This window comes from Camelus bactrianus, chromosome 23, assembly GCF_048773025.1.
Source record: "Camelus bactrianus isolate YW-2024 breed Bactrian camel chromosome 23, ASM4877302v1, whole genome shotgun sequence".
NCBI classification, from domain to species: Eukaryota; Metazoa; Chordata; class Mammalia; order Artiodactyla; family Camelidae; genus Camelus; species Camelus bactrianus.
In genome coordinates, this window is record NC_133561.1 from 25,823,745 (window position 1) to 25,847,083 (window position 23,339).

The 23,339-nt window shown below is 36.7% G+C and overlaps 1 protein-coding gene and 1 pseudogene across 1 annotated transcript in view; both read right to left on the reverse strand.

Annotated features, from left to right (window-relative positions):
- The window catches only part of PPP2R5A (protein phosphatase 2 regulatory subunit B'alpha), a 59,532-nt gene extending 38,173 nt beyond the window's left edge, over nucleotides 1-21,359 (reverse strand). Inside the window, exon 1 of the mRNA XM_010949484.3 lies at nucleotides 20,464-21,359. Coding sequence (XP_010947786.1) covers nucleotides 20,464-20,644 — 181 coding nt within the window. The 5' untranslated portion in view covers nucleotides 20,645-21,359. The remainder of the gene's footprint in view (nucleotides 1-20,463) is intronic.
- LOC123615174 (U6 spliceosomal RNA) lies at nucleotides 14,759-14,857 on the reverse strand (annotated as a pseudogene).
- Nucleotides 21,360-23,339: the final 1,980 nt, after the last annotated feature.

The window sequence follows — 23,339 nt, forward strand, 5'->3', positions numbered from 1 at the left end:
TGACTGAGTTCTAGGGGCAAGTAATTTGAGAGGCCTAACAAAGGACAAACATAACTTTTAGGAAAAAAATTATAAAACTTTTATGAAATATATCAAAGACATAAATAACAAAGATACATCATATTCATGGGTGGGAAGACTCAACTAACCATTCTACGCAGAGAATATAATTTGGATTGCAATAGGGTGTTTTGTTGTAACTTGGGAGTTGCTCTTAAAATTCATCTGGAAAAATAAAGAGCCAGGAACAGCCAAGATAATTAAAAATCATCTTTTTAAAAAGAAGAAGGGATCAGTCATCTTAACACATACAGTAATTAAAAGTACATGGTGGTGTACAGGAATAGACATAAACACTGTTGGAGGAGAATAAAGCACTTAGAAACATGCCAGTGTACATATATAGAAGGTTAATATATAGTATAGTTGGTGTTTTTAAAAAAAAAAGTCAGCGGGAAATTTTTGAAATTCAGTAAATTATTCTAGGACCATCATATTAAAAAATCAGATCCCTCCCATACATTGTTTATAAAAATTGCAAGAAAACTAAAAAATTAAATGTCAATAGGAAAGTTGTAAAACATTTAGAATTTTATAAGCCAACTCTGGATAGTATCCAAAATGCACACACATAAAAAACCTATAAATCAATAAGAAAAAGGCAAATAAATCTATAGAAGAGCACATGAAACATAAATGACCAATAAGCATATGAAAGATCATTTAATCACACTGGTAGGCAGAAAAATGTAAATATGTATAAACTCTCTCTATACATGAATTTATGTATGAAATGCCATATATCATTTCATAACCATTGCATAAGGATGACAAAAAGTATGGGCAAGACTTCTGCTTCTGGCAGACTAACCGTCCTATAGTAAACTACTAAAAACTGGACGAAATACATGAAATAATTTTCAGATGTTAGAAAACAGGCAATATGGGACTGTGATCCCTGAGAGAAGGGGAAAAGGGCGAACCCCACAATTGTGCCAGCTCTCTATTAGCTCTTTACAGATTGCAGCATAGGGAGAAGCAATGTAGCTTCAAAATAGCAAGCACCTTTACTGAGCTAAACAGTGCAGCTCAGGGTTGACAACGTGGCTGGAATCTGCATGGGAAAGTACTAAAGAAAAGGAAACTATATAGAAAAGGGATTTTCTACTTTTCTACTTATAATGAAGTGATGATATGACTTTTGTCTTTTATTCTATTTACTCAGCAAATTATTTTTGAATGTAAAACCAGCCTTGGATATCTGGCATAAATCCCACATGATCATGCTGTATCATCCTATTTATATGTTGCTAAATTCAATTTGCTAATCTTTGAAGATTTTTGCGTCTATGTTCGTAAGGGATATTGGTCTATACTTATCTTTTCTTGTAATGTCCTCCACAGGGTTTTTAATTAGGATTTAATTAAATAGATGTAAGACTTATTCAGACTTTTGTTTCTTCTTGTGTCAGTTTGAGAAAGCTACTTATTTCAAGGGATTTTCCCAATTCCTCTAAGCTTATTGGCATTAGTATATACCTGAAAGCTATGAATTCCTAAGTAATAGTAAGGTACTAATTATTACTATAAAAAGCTAAAATTTTAGTCAACAGGGAGATCAACTTTTAGCAAGAGAAGGTTAGGAGTTCCACAGACCTGCTCTCCAGTGAAGCTGACAAAAATCATTTTTAAAACAACCTTTTAAAACCTCTGGAAATGATGCTAAGGTAAAAAAGCCAATAAGGAAACATCTAAGAATATCTATGAAAATTTGGTAAGAAAAGCCAGAGTCTTGGTATCTGAACCAAGATAGCTTCCTTCCTTCCTCCTCTCAGCTCAACTAGGCAGAACCTCCACTCCAGAGAGGTGCAGCTAAGGACACAGGGACCCCTCTACTTCCAGCTCCCAGGCAGACTGTTTCCTTCAGATGAGGAGCAGAATGCTGGCATTTCTCATTCTGCCCACAGCTACCTGTTTTTGAGGCTAAGTTCCAGGCCAGTGCAGTTGAGAAAAGGGGCTCCCTTCTTCTGCCCAATCTCTATTCGTGCGACAGAGGCTCTACTTTTGGTGCAGAACCACTGAGAACACTGATGTCCTGATTACCTTAGTCCTGCTTCCACATTTGAAGAGGCAAGCCAAAAAGTTCTCAGGCTACTGCCCCCTTTCCACCTCATGTTCAGTTCCTAAAGCAGGCTGTCCCTCAGAGAGAAGCATGTCATTTTCCCTACCCCCAGCTCCAGAGCCCTGGCTCAGAGATTTTGCCTGCGGGGAGAAGCAAGCCATAAAACACTTGCTATGACCCTTCCTAAAAGAACTGATTTCATTTGCAGTGGAGCACAGAAAAGTTCAAGCTTAAATTCAAGCTTAACCCCTCAAATAGTGGGGGTTGTGGCAAAAGGCAATGGAGAGATTTATAGATTCAATGAGGATATAAGGCTAAACTCTAGGCTGGCTAGTTTACAGGACAACACTAGGGAAAGAAACAGCTTGGAGAAGCCCTCTTGGTGTCAGAACTAATATCAAACACTAATTTCTGGAACTATTTCTTCCAAGGACCTAAATTTGATTGGACCGCTTTGTAGAACAATTATGCCCCAGAGTACTGTTGAAAACAATTAAGCAATCAGCTGAAAGTCACTGGAATTTAAAGTTGGGGGTGTGGTCAAATAAAGACAAAGAGAACTCTGTCAAAACTACTGTCATCTTAGAGTGACTACTGGCATACCCAAAGCTACACCTGGCTGAAGAACAGAGGAGGCTTAACACTGTGGTGAGGGAAAACTTCACTCAGTCACTTAACAGTTAAACAAACAAATAACAACAAGCCCCAAAGGGTGGGAGCAGTACCCAGAGTCACTAGAATATATTACCTACAATGTCCAGTTTACAACAAAAAAATTACAAGATATGCAAAGAAACAGGAAAGTATGACCTTTAAACTGACCAAAAAAAAAAAAAAAAAAAAAAAAAAAAGAGGCAACAGAAACTACCTGTGAAAGTAACCAGATGTTGGATTTAACAGAAAATGACTTCAAAGTAGCCATTATAAATATGTTCAGAGAAATAAAGGAAACCATGGTTATGATCGAAGAAGTAGAGATGATGTGACAATGTCAAATCAGATAGAGGATATCAGTAAAGAGAATTTACAAAAAGAGAGAAGCAAATGGAAATTCTGTATTGAAAAGTATAATAACAAAATGGAAACTCACCAGAGGGACTCAACAGTAGATGTGACTGGCAGAAGAAAGATTCACAGAATTTTGAAGATAGAATGATAGGAATTAGGAAATGTGAAGAGCAGAAGAATAAAAAAAAAAGATGAAGAAAAATGTACAGAGCTTCATGGGACATCATCAAGTTTACCAAACACACATAATGGTAGTATCATAGGAGAGGAAAGAAAGTAGCAAAACAAAAACATTTTGAAGAAATAATGACTGAAAACTTTCCAAATTTATTGAGTAACACTAACCTACACATCTAGGAAGCTTAACAAGCTCCAAGAAGAAAAAATTCAAGGAGATCCACAATCAGACTTATGACAGTAAAACTGCTGAAAGTCAAAGACAAGGATAAAATCTTGAAAGCAGCAAGAGAAAAACTAGACTCTTAAAAGGGATAAGATTAACAGCTGACTTCTCAGCAGAAACAACAGAGGCCAGAAAACAGCAGAATAACATATTTAAACTGCTCAAAGGAAAAAAAAAACAAACTGTCAACTCAAAGTCTTGTAAAGCTCTTTTAAAAATGAAGACAAAATAAAGCCATTCTCAGATAAACAAAAATTAAAAGAATTTATTGCTAGCTAGCCTTCCTTACAAGAAACATTAAAGGAATTCCTTCAGGCTGAAAGCAAATGACCACAAAGAGTAATTTAAATCCTCACATTTACAAACAAAACAAAACAAAACAAAACAAAACCAAAACAAAAAAAAAAACAAATCCTAAAAGCAAAGAGCAATAGTAAAGGTAATATTGTAATTATAAAAGACAGTATAGGGGGAGGGTATAGCTCAGTGGTAGAGCATTTGCTTAGCATGCATGAGGTCCTGGGTTCAATCCCCAGTACCACCATTAAAAAAAAAAAATCAAATTACCACCCCCCACCTTAAAAAAAAAAAAAAAACCTCTCAAAGTGAACATCATTTTATATAATAAATATTTCTATGTCCCCCAAAAAAAGACAGTATAAATGCATACTTATTTCTTTCTCTCAACTAATTTTTTAAATTCTACAAAATAATACGTATATAATGTATTGTTGAGTCATTAACATATAGAAATGTAATATATTTGCCAATAACAGCACAAAGGAGATAGGTAGGAACAAAGCTCTACTGAGCTAAAGAAATAACTACTGATGGTAAAACAATACTTATAACAATGTATGGTTGGGTTTGTAACATTAATAAATTTAACTGCATAACAATAATATCAGAAAAAGGAAGAAAAGGAAATAGAGGAATATAAGAATAATAGTTCTATTATTTCACTGAAACTAAACTAATATAAATCTGAAGTTGATTCCAGTAAGTTAACATGTATATGGTCAGCCCAAGAGAAATCACTAAAAATAAGCTAAAAAGGATATAGTAAAAAAAAAAAAAAATACATAAATAAACAAACTTAAAAGCTGCATTGGGAAATATTAACTTAATACTAAAGAAAGCAGTAAAGAGAGAACACAGAACAAAAAAGACATGAGGCATATGTGAAACAAAAAGTAAAACAGCAGACATAAATTCAACTATATCAATAATATTAATTATGAATGGATTAAGCAATCCAATCAAAAGGCAGATATTGTCAGACTCGAATTTTTAGAAAAATGACCTAACTGTATGCTGTCTCCAAAAGATATACTTTAGCTTCAAAGATACAAATAGACTGAAAGTAAAAGGATGTAAAGTGACATATCATGCACACAAATCACACAAAAGCTGGAGTGATTATCCTAATATCAGGTAAACAGACTTTAAAGCAAACAAAAAAGTTTACTAGAGATAAAGTTTACTAGAGGTCATTTTATAATGATAAAATGGTCAATTTATCAGGAAGATGAAACAATTGTAAAGCTAGTTGCAACTAATAACACTTTGCTAAAATACATGAAGCAAAAACTGACAAAAAATGAGGACAGAAATAGGCAACAGGACAATAATAGTTGGAGACTTCAACATCTCACTTTTCATAATGGACAGAACAATGAGGAAGAAAATCAAGAAGATAGAAAACTTGATCAACACTATAAACCAACTAGACCTAACAGACTTCTAAAACACTGTAGAATTTATATTTACTGTAGAACACTCTACCCAAAAACAGCAGAATATACATTCTCAAGTGCACATGAAATTCTCCAGGACCAATCATATGTCAGGTCACAAAACAAACCTCAAAACATTTAAAAAATAGAAATAATACAAAGTATATTCTCTGATCACAATAGAGTAAGATCATAATGGGATAAAAAACAAAAATATTTGGAAACTCAGAAATATGTGGAAGTAATCAACACACTCCTAAATAATAGATCAAATAAGAAATCAAAAGGAAAATTAGAAGATACTTTGAGACAAATGAAAATGAAGACATAAACATATGTGATGTAGCTAAGCAGTATTTAGAGGGTAATCTACACCTATAAACGCCTATATAAGAGACTAAAGATCTCAAATCAATAATCTCACCCCTGCAATTGTAAGTGACCTCGGATATCCAAAACAATTTTGAAAACCAATCCTTTGAAGTTAGTTCCAAAAATTAGAAATAATTTCTTCCCGTCAAGAGATTAAGAAGCAGGTTGTGAGGGCAAGATACAAAACATAAAAAGAACAAAGTCGGAAAACTCATACTTTCCCATTTCAAAACATACTACCAAGCAGTAGTAGTCAAGACAGTGTGGTACTGATTGAAAAAAAAAAAAAAACCAGACATATACAGGTCAATGGAATAGAATTAAGAGTCCAGAAGTAAAACCATGTGTCAACTGATTTTCAACAAGGGAACTGAGACCATTCAATGGGGAAATTATAATCTTTTCAACAAATAGTGCTAGGACAACTGAACAGACAAATGCAAAAGAATGAATTTGAACATATACATCACACCCCACACAGAAATGAACTCAAAATGGGTCAAAGACCTAAATGTGAGAACTAAAACCATAAAATTCTTAGAAGAAAACAAAAGTGTAACTCTTTATAACCTTGGATTTAGAAATGATGCCTATATATGACACCAAAAGCATAAGCAATAATTTAAAAAAAGTTAACTTGGGACTTTTTTTTTATCAAATTAAAAACATTTGTGCTTCTAAAGACACGAGTAAGAAAGTGAATAAACAAAGCAACTTCATATATCAAGAATATATAAAAAATCTTACAACTCAGTGATAAAAAGACAACTTAATTTCAAAATGGGCAAAGGATCTAAAGAGCCATTTTTCCAAGAAGGATATACCAAATGGCCAATAAGCACATTAAAAGATGCTTGACATCATGATGACTATAATCGAAAGGTCAGAATACAAATTGTTGGTGAAAATGTGAAAGATCAGAACCCTCACACACTGCTGGTAGAAATGGAAGATGGTGGGGCTACTTAGAAAACAATGTAGCAGTTCCTGAAGTGATAAAACACAAAATTACCATTTGACCCAGCAATTCCACTCCTAGGTATATACCCTAGAGAAATGAAAACATATGTCCACCCAAAAACTTGTACACAAATGTTTATAACAGCATTATTCATAATAACCAAAAGGTGGAAAGAACTCCAAATGTTCATCAATTGATAAACGGACAAATGAAATGTGGTGCTAAAGATATACTATGAAATATAATTTGGTCATAAAAGGAGTGCAGTACTGGTCTGTGCTACAACACAGGCAAACTTTGAAAATATTATGCTAAGTGGAAAGAAGCCAGTCACAAAAAAGCATATATTATATGCTTCCATTCATGTAAAATGTCTAGAATAGGGAAATCTATAGAAACAGAAAGCAGATTAGTTATTGCTTAGGGTAGGGTGTGGGAGGGATAAGGGGCTAGTGGGGGTTAATAGAGTACAGTATTTCTTTTTGAGATAGTGAAAATGTTCTAAAATTTACTGCAGTGATGGTTGCACATATCTGTGAACACACTAAAAGCCACCACTGTATACTTTAAATGGTGAATTGTATGGTACATTACATCTCAATAAAGGTGTTTAAAAATTTTAGTATAGTCCTGGTCTCTAAAATACTTTCATATCAAATACCCAAGACATTATTGAAAGACAGCAGAAGTTTAAAGATCAAATGCAGTTTAATGATCAAGTGCCACATACTAATCACATAAACTTCATCTAAACAACACACGCTTAGAATACTCTTAATTTGTCTTCATGTTGCTTATACTAATTTACAATACTAAATTAGATTGATAGAAATTTTCATGGAATATGTAAATGAAAATTCAAAAATCACAACATAAAATAAAAGGTAATAACAATAGTTTGTTAATATGGCTAATGTAGGGTTGGTTTTAAGAATAGTTAATTGAATAAAAAAAGATTAAATTCAGTACAGTAACACAGTTTGCATTTTTTCCCTCATAATGTAGTTTTGCTGGTACTGTCTCAAATGAATCTTATCAGAAAATCTAGTTTATATTCATTTCTCTCAAGACTTCAAATACAAGAACACTGAAATTTTAAAATATTCATTACCATAAAGTCTTCCTATTCTTGCCCATTTCCATAAAAGTCAATGTGATAAACTAAACTTCTTAAGGATAACCAAATTATTTCAAGTTGCTCATTGTTAATCCTCTACTTAACACCTAAGAATAAATAGTCTGAAGTACTAGGTATTATAATTTATAACAGAAATAATAGTTTTATAGGTATAATTTTCCTTAAAGGAAAAAGGTAACATTCTCAATTACTGCTGCTGGCATATTTGAAATCTAAAGTAGGATCTCATATAGGATTCATGCTACAAATTATAGAACAAGCACCGTATCATAGCAACCCAGCAATACCACTACAGTGACACGCTGAGGATGCAATCCAAGATTCTAATTTAAGAAACTGGCACAGAATATAGGACATGTAGCTTTTTTTGGCAATACCCCTTGAACATTAATAACTAAGAGTCTAAAATCAGCTTTTATTTGAAACTTTAGAGGATCAAGCTATTATAAAGTAACAATAGAAACATTTATTAACAAATGATTCACAGCACTGTAACTAAATATGACTTAGTTAAGGCTCTATGATTTCATTAAAATTAGAAATGGTAGAAAAAATTGTAGATGCAACATTTCAGAAATTTGAATACATGCACCTACTAGTTTATGATAAAGTATTTTAATATACAAATGCATATCATTTTAAGAAAACCCCTAGAATACTATCTAAAACTTTAAAAAGCATAGTTACATGCTTTACTCAGTTACAATTTGAACGTGAGTATATCCACAATGACTGCATTATAGAAGGGTTAAAATATACTGTTCAATTTTTATTTTAAAAAATTGACTGTGTTATCTTTCCCATTCAAAAATCACTTCTGATAAAGTAGAAAAGGAATGAAGATGAGCTAGTGGGATATCTTATATAGTCTCCCTGAAATGAAGAACCTTAAGAAGCAGAACACTAAAAAACAGTCAACTAGGAGAATAAATGGAATATTTATGTCATGTCTGCTTAATTCAATTTTAATACAGAATCTGCTATTCATCAAATAAAACAGGTTTTTAGAAGCACCTTTGTTTACCATTTGGGACTTTGAGGGAACAAGAAATATTAAACAGATCTTTATAGATGAGATGGTTTTGATGGCTGTGATGAGGTTCCATCCTGCAGCTACTCCTACCGGCACCTCCTAAGAAATACCTACTACTGTGTTAAGGAAAAGGATTACCTACCGTAACAAGGTTGTTCAAGTCTCTAGAGCAGGGCCTAAAGTCCATAAACACCCTACCCACTTCCCTCCTCTACCTGACCTCAGATGGGCTTCAGGGTAGTGTTGGTGGTGCAAATCCAAGAACTCTGAAATTATATACAAAATATTGTATATGATGTTTTCTGAAAAGATGATCAATTCCTTTAATCAGATTTTCTAAGACACCCATGTATAACTTCTGTAAAATTAAATACTAATACTCTTAGAAATTATTGCCTCTTCTTTTAACATAAGGAATTTTTATAATCAAGATTTAAAATCATTTGATTCTGTATTCCCAAAAATAAAGTTTATTCCAAAACAATTCTAACTAGATTTTAATTTTTTCTTTCAGAAAAATGTTATTTATAATATTCTATTAAAGTAAAAGCAATAGGTTACAGAATGGCATACATCATATGATCTCACTAACAGGAAAACATAGGAAGATGCTCAAAATTTTAGAAGTTTCCTTCAGCTGGGGATTTTTATTTTCTATTTTCGTAAGATTCTCTTTTGACTTGTTTTTAACACTGAGTCTATAAGTTTTTACAAAAATAATAAAGCCATTATACAAGAAATAGGATACTTAAGAATATGACGTTTCTCATTTCTTAGTCTTTAAATGAGTTTATTTTAGAAAACCATGAAAACTGAGACTCACTCATGACTCACAGCAAGTATTGTATCCTAAAATAGTCATTCCTATTCCACAGGAGAAGCTACTTTCTAGACTTAAAAAAAAGCAGTTCTCAAAATATCAAAATATGTTATGGGTAAGGTCATTCAGGTGGTCCCTATTAAAAATGGAATAATCAAAGTATAAAGTACCAAAATCTGTGCTTGGGTATTTGGTAGCTAGGTAAAATCCAGGTTATTTTTATCTTTTCTACATGAATGATAGAAATTTCCTATGAAGAATATATGACTGTGAAAATTAAATGCAACTTAAAAGCATTTCATTGTTATATCTGCTACTTTATTTTCATTTTGGATTCAAATTTAGTCTGGTTCATTCACTGGAAGCACAAATGTACGTAGAAAACTACTCAAAGAGATGACATATTGTCTAATTTAAGTTTTTCTGGGGTTTTAGCAGGAGAATAAAATCAGTAAAGTGATAGATGGATTAGCCCAACTGACTTATATCCAAGTCTCAGTTATCTGGCTCCAATTTATTTTCCTCCCTCAAATTGGGAAATAATTATCAGAAAGACAGTGCTCTGTTAATGTGGTCATAGTTAAAAATTTTTTTTCAAAAACTGTGTGTACATAGCTAGTGTAGAAGGAACAGAGAAGCAAAAATAAGCAGAGTCTAATCAGTTTTTGATATTCCATAGTAATTCCATAATTCGTCAAAGCTGCTGATTACAGATTATAACTTTAAATGAGTAGAGACTCTAAATTATAAATCTAGCTCTGACACAAATGTGCTGAGTGATTAAAAGTTCACTTCATCTTGTTTCTCAGTACTCATTCATAAAACAAATATTCTCCAATCTCTTCTTCAGAAAAGCTTTACATTACTTAAAAAAGGGAAGAACAGTGCTAAAAGGGAGATCCCCAAAGAAGATCAATGAAGCATTTTTATATCAGAAGAATTTAAGAAAAAAAGATCCTCTGCTTTAAAAGGTCTTAGAAAAACCTATGTTCAGTACTGGCCTACTTGCCCAGGACCTTAAAAAAAAAAAATCAGTATTTCTCTTAAAAGGCTCTCAACAACAAGTATTTCTCCTTTGCACTGTCAGAAAATAAGATGCTAATTTTGCTTTAGTGCAGGCAATACATATCTTCAGTGTAATAAAGAGGAAGAATCAATTGAGAAGATCAAGCTATAACTGACTTGGCACAAGAATATAACCTACCTGTTTTGGTTTCTTCACCAACAAAATGCTAAATTGGGGGCTGTACGTAAACTATTAATCACAAATCATTATAAAATTGTGAATTACTGCATGACACAAAATGGTACCTTTCTTTAAATCAATATAATAGCATTTGCTTCATTATTTCATTCAATAAATACTAAAACCAAGCACTGACCACCTAACTGTTGGGAAGGAAGATAAGGATCTCAGGTCTCAGAACACTTAACTTACAGCCTAAAGACAGAAAATAGCCAATTAAGTAACTAACCTACTCATGCACCTGTCCCAACATATTTTGTGATCTACCTTACACATTTGTCAAGGACATTTTGCCATGTGGTATACACAGACACTCCACTAAATGGGGAACAGATACTCCCATTTTGGCCAGAAGACCAAGTGGCTGGCACCCATAACTATGAACATTTTCTAATTTAAAAAAAACCCTGAAAATCTTTTAATTAATATTTAGAAGTTATAGAAATTGCCAGTGGGCACTCTGTGATTCACATACACAAGTCTTTGATATTTATACTGAAGTTTTCAAAAGACATCTTAAAATCTCTAAGCTATTACTCTGGATTTTCCCTCTTTATCTGGTTCCTTCCCTAATATATTCCTTCTCAGCAGCGGCAGATCTATCTTCTCAGCTGGAAAGCAAGCCAGATCACCTGGGAATCATTCTTGATTCTTACCTTTAGGGAAAAGTGTCCATCTCCCCCAAACAATTCATTAACAAGTTCTAGCTGAGCTATATTTTGAATACATCTCTTTCTCTCCATCTTTACTGTTACCATCTTAGCCCAAGCCATATCATGCCTCATCTAGCCTATTAAAACAACCTCCTAACCGGTCCTCTTTCTAAAATTCTTGTTCTGCTACAATCCATTCTCTACCCAGCAGCTAGAGTGATACATTTTTTTAAAAATTATTAAGCTTCCTCAAAGAGATATCCATACTTACTGACTTGGGCTTTCTCAACTTCCATTTCACTTCTCACCTTACAGAAGTCTGGTCTCAAGTCTACCAATCCTCTGAAAGGCCTTACGAGTCACAATGTTGCCTGAAGACTACTAAACCCATGGAAACTTCATTTCTAATCTGTCAACAGCTCTTCTCACTGTTACTAGCCCCACCCCACCCCCATTTAAAAAAATATTCTCTTCCCCTGACTGCCTTGTCTCTACTTTCTTTCTTTGCTTCCACCCAAGCTGCTGCTCTTGCCTCATGGTTGCTCCTTTTCCTTTCATCATCAGCTAAATGATGGTACTCTTTGCCTTTTCTTATTCTATACATTTTCAATGGGCAGTTGCTTCTACTTGCATCTCTTCGAACACCACTTTTACTCTAAAGCTCCTAAATTCTTATTTCTAGCACAGATCTTTTTACTTAGCTGCATACCCAAATATCTAACTTTCTACTTCTATTTCCCACAGGCACTTCAACCTGTCCCACATGTACAACCGTTACCTAGTTTTTCAAATTAGAAATGTATCATTATTGATTCTTCCTTCTCACCATATCATCCTGCCTATGATATCACTCCATCCCCATTTAGACAAGGCTAACATCATCTCTTGTCTGAATTACTATGCTAACATCACCTTATTCCTCACTCCCCTCTCCCAATACCCTCTTCACACTAACGTCAGGAATAAATGCAGGACATGGTATCAAGACTACGACTTAAGACTCTTAATTGTTACTCCAGTATCTTCTTTAGCCAGTTCCCTACTATAATATTCTTTATCACAGCCACATATACTGCTGGCAGTTACTGAAAAATGCTATGCTCACTCACCTCTGGAGCAACCCATATTGTCCTTTAGGTAGACCTCTTAGACCCCATCTAACACCTCTGGCCTTTTAAGTCTTAGTTTACCTGTCACTTTCTCCAGGAAGCTTTCCCTGATCCTTGTCCCTCACATACCAAAACTAAGTTGGGTCCCTCACATACCCTCCTGGCCTTTTACTGCTTGCTTTTATCACATTTACCACTAATTGAAACTGCTGTCTTACATGTCTATATTTACCCTACCAGACCATAAGCTCCTAGAGACATTTAATTTCAAAAGAAAAAGCATTCATCATTTTATTCACTTTGTTAAATAAAGTTTTAATCTCTACAATGGTTCACCTAAAATTTAAGTATTCTGAACATCAAAAGGGGGAATATTTCTGCATTAGATTTTTTAAGCAAAGTATGTATCTAGTTTCACAGCAGACAAACAAAATCTTTTTCCTCTGGCTAATTAAAAGAAGAATGGCAGTGCAAGGTAAAAAAAAAATACATTATGTCAGTAGAAGTTATATCTTATTTTACTTATGACTTCAACAGATGTTTATCTTTAGAAAAGTTTGTCTGAAAATTATGTTTTAAAAAAACCTTTGCTAAATCAAAATTCAGAGCTTATAACAAAAACTGTCTCATCTTTTTTACTTTATTAATTCTGAGGCATAGGATTAACAATGAATTCAAATTATCATTTTCTGGTAACAGTTATAGTTCTAGAATAGTTATCAATGAGTGTGACTCAAAGGCAAAATCAATTAAACAGAGAAAATGTATCATTTTTGAAATTATATTTAATATTTATACTTCTGAACTACAAAGTTCTAAGCCCAACTATAAGCAAAATCTGAGAGAGTATCTAAGAGTTTAAAAGCCCTGTATTTTTTCTCCTTACCTTAAAGAAAGCTTTTCTGATGAAATGACAAGCTAGATACTTATTTAGAACAAGAGTGAAACCCATTCCCAGTGAAGGGAGATTTCTGAGGTCCCATTCAGCACTGGAAGGCTCAATTTGATATAACAATACAGTAAGGTTACAGTATATGCAATTAACAACACCATTCCAGTAGGAGGAGTGTGTCCCCAAGAAATTCCTTGCCTTCAGTATCCAAGCTAGAAATAGGTTCTCTGAATTATGTGAACCTATCATATTCAGCAAACTTCAAAAAAAAAAATCTTAATAGGTTACTTTAGGAAATCTGATCAAAACTGCAGGATTTCTAAAATTCATCATTACTTACTCAAAACACCCAAACAAATTCCTTCAGGGAAGAGTTCAAAAAGATACACATAAAAAGTGGTTTGAAACTGCTTATTAGTTAATATCCTGCTTAGACAAGTAGAATTTATTTCGCATAAACCTAGACTGTCATGTAAAACTCTTCTAGCAAGGCATTTAGGTTCCTTGTTATTTAATAATGTACTAAAAGTAATTATATATTTAAAATTTGTTCCTTTCATCTCCTTCAAGGACCTCCTTATAAATAAAGGTTGTATCTCAAATTTAGAAATGACTGTTAACTAGTAATTTCAGTTTACCCAACGTTTATATAAAGATGTCCATGTCTCAGAGTCAACCCGTTGTTATTTACTATCATGGTATTAGAAACCCAGGATTCATTTACTTTAAAAAACTTTGAATCAGATTTATTAAACATATTAAAACAAAAAAAGGAAACAGAAGAGAACCAATCTGTTGGTAGATAACATAGAACATCACTGAAAAAAAGCATGATCAATAACTGGGGATGTGTGTAAAGGGGGCAGGGCCAACAGACAACCAACAGGTAATTTCTTAATCAAAACAGTGACTCTCAACATGACCATACTTGTTATGCACAGAATACTGTATTTGGTACTATAATAGGACATGAAAACACAGACGACTTCTGCTTTCACAAAAATTTTACCATCTCATTCTGGAGGGAGAAGATCACCACATAACAACTAACACTGACTCAAAACAACAAATCAACAAATGCAGGTATAATTCAAAGTGGTTAGCAGAAAGGCCAAAGACAAAAGAGGGGGATATGGAATATGAATGTTCCCAGTTCCTTGCTGCCCTACCTTCAGTAAAAAGCTGTGATTAAGATTAAGATGACAGATGTGAAAATATTCTGAAGAAAAACATTTTTTTTCCCTAAAATGCCCTGTTTATTATGCAAAAATATGGAATGCATCATAAATCTGTGTGTCACCCTTTGTCAGGGGCAAAGCTAATCTTCTATCATTCCAGTTTTAGTACATGTGCTGCTAAAGCAGCCACCAGAAATATATTACTTGATGCTAAATGAATATAAGGTATGACCAAAAACAGTTAAGGAATGCCTCATTTGTTCAATACCTAATAGTCAACATAATACAGCAGTAATATTAGTTCTAAATCTTCAAAAGGCAGAACAATGCTGTGAACATACAGCAAATATCAGTTTTACATTCCAAATTGGTTAGGATTATCATACTAACCTGAATGATGGGATTGAAACTAGGCAAACTGCTATCATATGTTCTCACTTTTACTTGACAGCTCAACCACAGCTCCAGAAATCAGGGTAGAGGGGGGAAACCTGACCACCTTGTATCAAAGGAGAATAGTTGAGTTTTAAATACAACTACAGCAAAATCCAATAGAATCAAAGCATCACACCTAAAACTACAGAATCCAACAGCACGGTCCCTCTTCAGGAAAGCAGCTGATTAGCCATAGGGGGCAGCAAAGTTAAAAGAGTGAAAAGTAAATAGCAGGAGGTGAAGCGAGGGCAGGAAATGTTAATAGGCTGAGTAATGAGCCATGAGTATTGAGGGAAAAGGACAAAGTCTCAATTAATGAATTAAATCAATAGACAGATAATGCCAAGCCACTAATTCTCAACCCTGGCTGTACATTAGAATCATCCCGGGAGCTTTCAAAAATGCAAATACCTGCATACTACCTTAGGCATTGATGTTTTTTAAAAGCTCTCCAAGTGCACAGCCAGGGCTGAGAACCAGAATGCTAAAACACATAAAAACAAAAATAAGCTAGTCTCTATCCCCAGCTTTTAACAATTTGAAAAGTTAAAAAAATTTTAAATGCATAAAAATCTTATTTTTGTTAATAAACCTGTCTTTGTCATCCAGAGAGGGGAAACAATTCATTAAAGACTAATTCATCTTTGTGATTTTATCAAGGGAAAATGTTATTCTGATATGCAAAAATGATTAAAATGAAGTTCAAAGGGGTTAACCAACTAGTCCAAAGCAACTGACTCATCAATGATGCAGGAAGACAATTTAAGTCTACTATTTACTGGATGGTACTCTATCCCAATGATCATACTATTTTACTTAAATACATTTTACTGGATTCTTAGTTTATAGGCACTTCATAAAAGGATCCAAAATTCAATTAAGAATCAGGAGAGGTAATAAAATTGGGGGAAAAGAAATCTGACCTTAAATGGGAATTCTGAAGATATTACATTAGACTTAAATAGAAAAGTTTTTCCTTCATGTGAGGGCCAGCAACGGACACCACATCAATTTCTCTAGAAGTATATCCTAAATAAGTTTTTAAAAACTTAAAAATAAGTCTACTGGAAGAAATATATAACTTTCAGAAGATAGTCCTAAAATGACTAAAATGTTATATCCCTTTGCAAGCAAGTATTTTTAACATATTGAGATAAATTTCAACTCTCCTTTAGTGCCATTCCAATTACAAAAGTGGGTTTTGGGTTCAGACAGAATGATACTAACTTTGAAAAAAATTTATCAGCCTTAAAGTTGAGTGAGTAGTGTCCCCCACTAGCACAAAAAAGTTAAGTTAGTTATGAAATTTCAGATGGTGTGTTTTTGTTCCAGTTATCCTAGAAGACCACATACACTGAGAAAAACAAACAAATTTTCCCTAAAGGTAAGCAAGAGACTTCAAATGAGCACCACTGTTACTGGCCTCAATATCTCCAGCTTCTAAGAATATGCCAACCAAGAAACTGAGGAAATTTGGGTAGTTCTTTACCTCATCTGAATGGGACTTTAACCTCAAAATCAGTTTCATTCTGTTCTTTGCTATTTACTAGCTGTCTCTTAAAGAGAAATGCACATTATACAATTTTACCAGTTGATTTCTCTGCTTGATAAAAAAAAAAACTTTGAACTACAGCTTTCAATATTTTAAATAATCACTCTACCTTATTTCCACTTCCATGCTTATGCTGAGGTTACAGCTTCACCTCACTTCATATGAATCAGATCTGAAAACTGATTATAAATATATATACTCAGCACACTAGGAACATTTACTATTTATGTAAATCCTTCATTTAAAAATAATTTTAATCTGGATTTTCAAATATCAAAGAGAATGGGAACTAACATTCTTTGACTGCCTATTTTTAGGCACTAATTACATTATTTCACTTAATCCCCACAATCCTGGGGAGATCGAAGGTATTATCCCCATTTTACAGATAAGGAGACAACTCAGTAAGATTAAAATCTTACCTTTGACCCAGGACTGACTTCAATGGTCCAACTCTATCACACTGCTTCAAATGTTCATAAAGCAGATTAACAGCAAAAATACTGAAATCATTTGACCTGGGTACCAGTGTCAGTTGCAACACCATCCAAATAAATAATCACAGGCCTGAAATAAAGCTGTTTAAGCCTCAACTTTCTCATCAATAAAATGAGAATAATACTGGTCTTGCACAGAGTTTCTGGGATAACCCAATGAAAGATGTTTGTAAAAATACAATGAGCTGTGGATTGTCATACAATATCACCTCAGCAGGTGTGAAAAAGCAGTGATTAGGGGTTACACATTTTTTAACTGTTTCACTTATTATGAATAATCCTGTTTTTATAATTTAAAAATAGGAAGAAAAGTGTAAAGTAATTTGCAAATGCTAAATGTTATCTAACTGTAAGGCATCTACTGTTTTACCAACCCAATCGATTTAGAGACTCACACAAAATAAGTTAGATAGACTGAAAAACTTCCTGTTAATAGATTTTTTAAAAGCTCAAGGTTTCCTAACTGTTGGCTACCAAAGGAAAAGTTTAAGGTACAAAAATTAAGGCCTATACTACTGTAAATTTAAATACAGGAAAAAATGGCAGAATATTTCTTTTATTTTCTAATACCTAGTTCTCAGAGGAGCTTGGAGAATTAACATAAAAAAAAACTTCAAGTATTTTGAAAAAAATATTTTTAAGCTATAAAATATAAGGCAGTTTAATTTTTCAAGGCCCACATAACAGTTTCTCATAAAAAAATCCTTTTAACAAGGTTTGTTTTTAAATACTTTGTATAACAGAACAAAATTTTCTCTGAATATTTTCACCATTAAAATCCTGCAACCCACTTACTAAATTATTTTGCACAAATAAACATCTTATAGATGAAAAAGTGGGATTATTTTGTTAATCCTTACTCATAGCATGCTTTGAGGAAAACAGCTGGCACCTTTCCAGTTTATATCCACGTGGACAAAGTGTAACATAAGTAGATTGGTATAAACACTTAACAGATCTTGGATGCCCACAGATACCACAGGAAGATAATATTTCAGAGCAGGAAGAAAAATTCTCTTTCATGCACATACTACAGGGCTTTCCACTGGTTTTTGTCAAGGCCACAAATGGAAAAAACTACTACTGACAGAAAAAGCACACAACGCTGTGGTATCAAGTCCACTGCCAAAGTACCAAATGAAGGAACTGAATTTTAAAAATCACCTTTCAAGTATTTTGGCATCTGGAGTAAAAGTACTTTTTTCCTAGCAGTGGGTAATCCAAGTAAAGATCTTATTTTCTCAATTAAATTTACTTTAATTTATCCTAAAAATGTAACTTTCCTTACAAAGAATACTATATTTTTATGCAAAATATACAGAATAAATCTAAAGTTCCAATTTTACTTTTTTCTCTATTAGTGAAGAAATACTATAAAACATCCAATGGCACCTTCAACTTGTTGAACTATACACCAAGTAACTTAGATGATTACTGACTCTGCCAGTATTTTTGCCAGGCTTTTAAAAACAAAATATATTAAAGCTGCAACTCCTGGTTTGAACCAACCATATGTTTAATATTCAATTATTTTTACTAAATATAAAGAAATATTATATTAAAAAGGACAACATAAGGAATCACAATATCTTACTAAAAAGCAAATTTTAAAAAATGAAAGAAAAACACTGGCACCAAACCTTCCAACTGCAAAAATAATCCGACAATTTCATGAAAAAAAAAGTAAAAATAACTATGATGTTTTAGTTAAGTTTAAAATTGAAAATTCAGGAAGAGCAATTCAATGTCTTAATAGAGAAGATGATATTCTTGTACAGCTATGGTGTCACTCAAGAATTAGAAGTCTTAACAATACCTACCATTGTGGTCTATCATTGACCATGATATGTAAATTTTAACAATTTTTTAATGCTGAAGAGTACGTGATAAATGCAATACCACAGGCTACACATATCTTAAATAAAACCTTTCAATAGTCAGTTGATTCTGGCTGCAGGATGTCCTTAATTTACAAGCACCCCAAGAGTCAGGGCAGTGTAGGATCTGAATGGGGTTCCAGAGCTATTGCAGGTCAACTGTGATTTGATCTGGGGTTTTCTTTAGACTCCTAGCCAAACTAAAGTTGATTCGTAGGCCCAAAGACAAACCAAAACCAGACTGGCCTTGGAGGGGAAGCTGGAGCTTTTAAAAAAAAAATTGATCTCAAAATCTGCTGAACATTTATCTAGTTTAGTATGAACTTTTCATTTCCTGGCTTTGCAAAACAAATGATCTAGATTTCTATCAGTTTTCTTTTGTCGAAAAAAAAATTTTTAAATGCTTAGGAGCATTATCTACGTGTTCCATGATGATTTCTATCTCAAAAAAAAAAAAAAAAAAAAACCAGACATTAAAATCACAAAAGTAAAAGGTAGTACTTCACAAAGAATAAACTAGAACACCAGGAACTAATTTCTTCTTTTTTTTAATCCTCTAAACCTAGTGGGAAAAGTAAGTGAGCCAAAAGGAGTGCCAAGTTCTCCTGCAAGGCATTAGGCACGGATACCAATTTGAATTACTGTACAAACTTACAAAGTCCCTGGAATCACTGCTTGGCGAACTATGTTTCCATTCCATCGCAAAGCAACACTATCGACTCTTTAATACTTGTCTAAATTTACCGTGTGTATCTTCTCAGACAGTAAGATTTTAAGTCTTTCTATTCTTTGGGCTAAAGGGTAACATTTAAATCTTAAAAGAAAAAAAAAACAGGAAACAAAACCCCTAATGACCCAGTAAGATACTATACTGGTCAGGTGTTTAGGCTTTTTCTTTATAAACAAATCTAAAGGCCAGGTAACTCAACCGGTGCTTGCATTAGGATTCCTGGTCTGTAAAACTCTTAGGAACGATCAATGGGAAGGGGAGTTAGGGAGAAGGTGGGCACAGGCACTTTATAATTGGAAAAGTAAAGGACTAGCTAAGAGTGGCCGAAAAGAACAGGTCGGCAGGTGAGACAAGTTGTTAAAGCAAGATGGGGAAGGGTAAGACTCGGGGAAGAGTGAAGAACTCTACCACGCGGGACGCAATGGGAGAGTTCCAATCGCCAGGGCAGGTAAGCGAGCGCACAGGTGTGGGCCTCCTTCAAGATGGGAATAGTTAAGGTGAATCCAGGAGGAGTAAGAAGCCAGACTCTTTAACGTCGAACCTGTTTGAATCAAAGGGGGAGGACGCCAAGGCACCGCGGGGAAGTCGACTCGCACGCTATGAGCCTCAGCTGGGCAGAAGGAACCCCCGGGAAAAAATGGCTCTGCGGGCGCGGAGGCGAGTCCCCGCGCTCGCTCTCGGGCTGCGCCCTGGGAGGTTACCTTTGAGCTGGGGCAGAGGGTGCAGCTCCGGCTGGCTGCCCTGGCTGCGGAACTGCGACGAGCCCTGCGAGCGCTTCTGCCTCTGCGCCTTGCGCACCGATTTCCGGGTGAAGCCGTCCACTTTCTCCGCTGCCGAGATGGCGGCGCTGGCAGCCCCCGCTGGCGGCGACGACGACGACATCTCCGTGGCCCTGGCGCTTGGCAGCTCCGGCTGCTGCTTGCACGGAACGGGCAGCGGCAGGAGGAGGAGGCGGGGGAGAGGCGCCCCTCCGCCCCGTTCCCCCGGCCGCACCGCCCTCCCGCTCCCGGGCGCCGCCGAGCTTCTCCTCGCCGCCCGCCGACGCCTCACGGCCACATCTCACTGCGGGAGGTTCCTGGTCCCCGCCGCGCGGCGAGCTCCCGGGACTGAAGGAGGTGAGGGGCGGGGGCGGAGCGGGGTGAAGAAGTTGTTGACTCCGGGCGCGGAGAGCGGGTGGACGGGAGCCCGAAGTTTAGACGACTGAGGCGAGGGCGCCGGGTGCGGACGCCGAAAACGTTTCTCGTCCCTGCAGCCCGGGTCGCCAGCCGGCCAGCCCGCCAGTACCTCAGTGGCCGCTGCCAGCGCAGCCCGCCCTGCCCGGAGCCTCCTGCTGAGGCGCTGCCATAGCGGGTCCCCTCCAAGCCGCCGCCGCCACTACCGCCGCGGTGCCCGCTCTTCCCTGTCAGCGTCGGCCCCTCATCTCCCGGGGCGGTGACCCGCCGCCCCGGCCCTGGGCGAGCACACACACTGGCTCCTGAGCGCGCCAAGCCGTCCGAACCCCCTCCCCCACGCGCCCTTCCACCGCCCACAGAGAACCCCCGGCGAGCGACCGCTACAACTTGAGAAGGTGCTGGCTAGAGGCAAGAGGGGAGTGTTGTGTGCGTGTGCGCGCCCGCGCGCCAGGGAGCGCGGCCCGGGGGCGGGGCCTCGCGAGGGATGGGGAGGGAGGAGTTTGACTGACAACTTCCGCGGGGTCCTGCCAGCCTCTGGGATGCTCGGGAAGGAGTAAGGGGTGGGAAAGCATGCCAGCTCCCTCAGCCAATCACAGGGCTAAGCGGCAGGAACTGGGTGAGGCGTGGCCTCCTGCAAGGTCTATCAAGCGGGGAGGTTAGGCAGAGGGATGGGGCGTGGTTGTGTGACGGACGTCGGCCATAGCCAATCGTAAGTGAAGGCGGCGAGCGGAGTACCACTCGCGTCACAACCGTATAACTAATTCTCTAAGGGTTGAGGGGAGGTGCCCCTCCACCAGCGAGTACCTTTGCACGCCTGCGCGACAGCTCCCGGCTATAATTGCTGTCCTGACAGCCTAAGAGAAGACCGGAAAACTAGAGGAGGGAGTTTAGAGAGCGATATAGAATCCCTTTCCCTTCCGTCTCCTCTCTGCTGGCCAATAAGGAACTGAAGCGACTGGTGGGGAACTTGAGGGCTGGGGCGCGAAAGAGCGCCAGGTGTTGCGTCACTAAAAGGGGCGGAGCTAAGGTGGGGTCGGGGAACAAGCAGTGTGATTGATAGGCGAAGGAGCCCCGCGGAAGGCGAGAAAATGAGCTTGTCCAATTGGAGCGAGGTTCTGGACTCTTGGGCGGACCTTGGAGTCTCACTGGCCGTAAGCCGCGTTCTTGCTAGTTAGAGTAAACTTGTGGCTCACAGGTGGTTCTGCCGCCGCATCCCGAGAGCTATTCTAGCGCAGGTTTTAGGCAGTCTAGCATCTACTACTTCAAAGAGTTTCCCAAGTCCACACCCTCCAGGCAGATGTTTCTCATTCCCAATTGAGTATCCTGCTAATTTTCACCCCTTCTTTAGCCAGAGAGACCTTCAACTGCTCCAACAGGACTAGTACAGATTCACTGATGGGTGGTTTGTGGATTCGGAGGCTTGCCATTTAGACTTACTGGAATCTCTTACTTGTAGATTCCACTCAGATTTTAAACTTTTTAAGGTCAGGGGCTGATCATCTTAGTTTTCGATGCAGTACTTTGTGTATAATGATGCTTAATAAAAAATAAGTGAGCTGAACAGTCTGCCTTCTCTTTTGGCTTGGAAGTTTTGCGCTGCTGGACCCCAATCTCCATTTTCTCTCCCACAAGCCCCAGATCTTTCCCTTTCAACATAATAAAAAATAGCTGCCGTATAGTTAAGCAAAACTACCTGATGCATATTTACAGGAGATTCCAACTTTGGGTAGGATGTTGGATTCTAAATCTAGAACCAAACACCGCCTTAAAATATTTCCTTCCTTAGATTCACTGAGTGGTGAAATTGTACATCAACCGCGCAGTCGAGGAGGTTCAAACTTCAGCAGCGTCTTTTAACACCTTTCTCTTTCTCATCCAAACTCCAGATCGTGTTGAATCTACCTTTACAAACGATCAGACCAAGCCTTCCTTAGGATTCACTTAACTGATCACCAAACATAGTTCAGGCCCTCCAAACTCACTGCTAGATCAGTCTTTTTAAATGCCACACTTATCTTATTGGCACGTGTGAAGAACCACCCAGGGCATACAGAATACAGTCCCAATCCCAGGCTCTCCACAGTCTAACTCATAGCTGGCTTTCCAGGCATAAGTTCTGCTATGTCCCTACACAAACTGGTTTTTCAATTCAGATACATCATTCCATGTACTGATACCCTAAAAGTTTTTGTGCTTCCTTGACCTTCAGTCCCAACATCTTGAAGTAATCCACTTTTTTCCCTATCTTGCTGAGACCTGTCTTTCCCTCAAACCCTAGCTCAACCCCTATCTTTTATGAAGCCATTCCTGATAATCTGGCCCAAAATGATGCCTTCCTTCTTTACATTCCTATAACATAATCTACATCACTCATAGGGTCTGTCATCATATAACATCAGAGATGA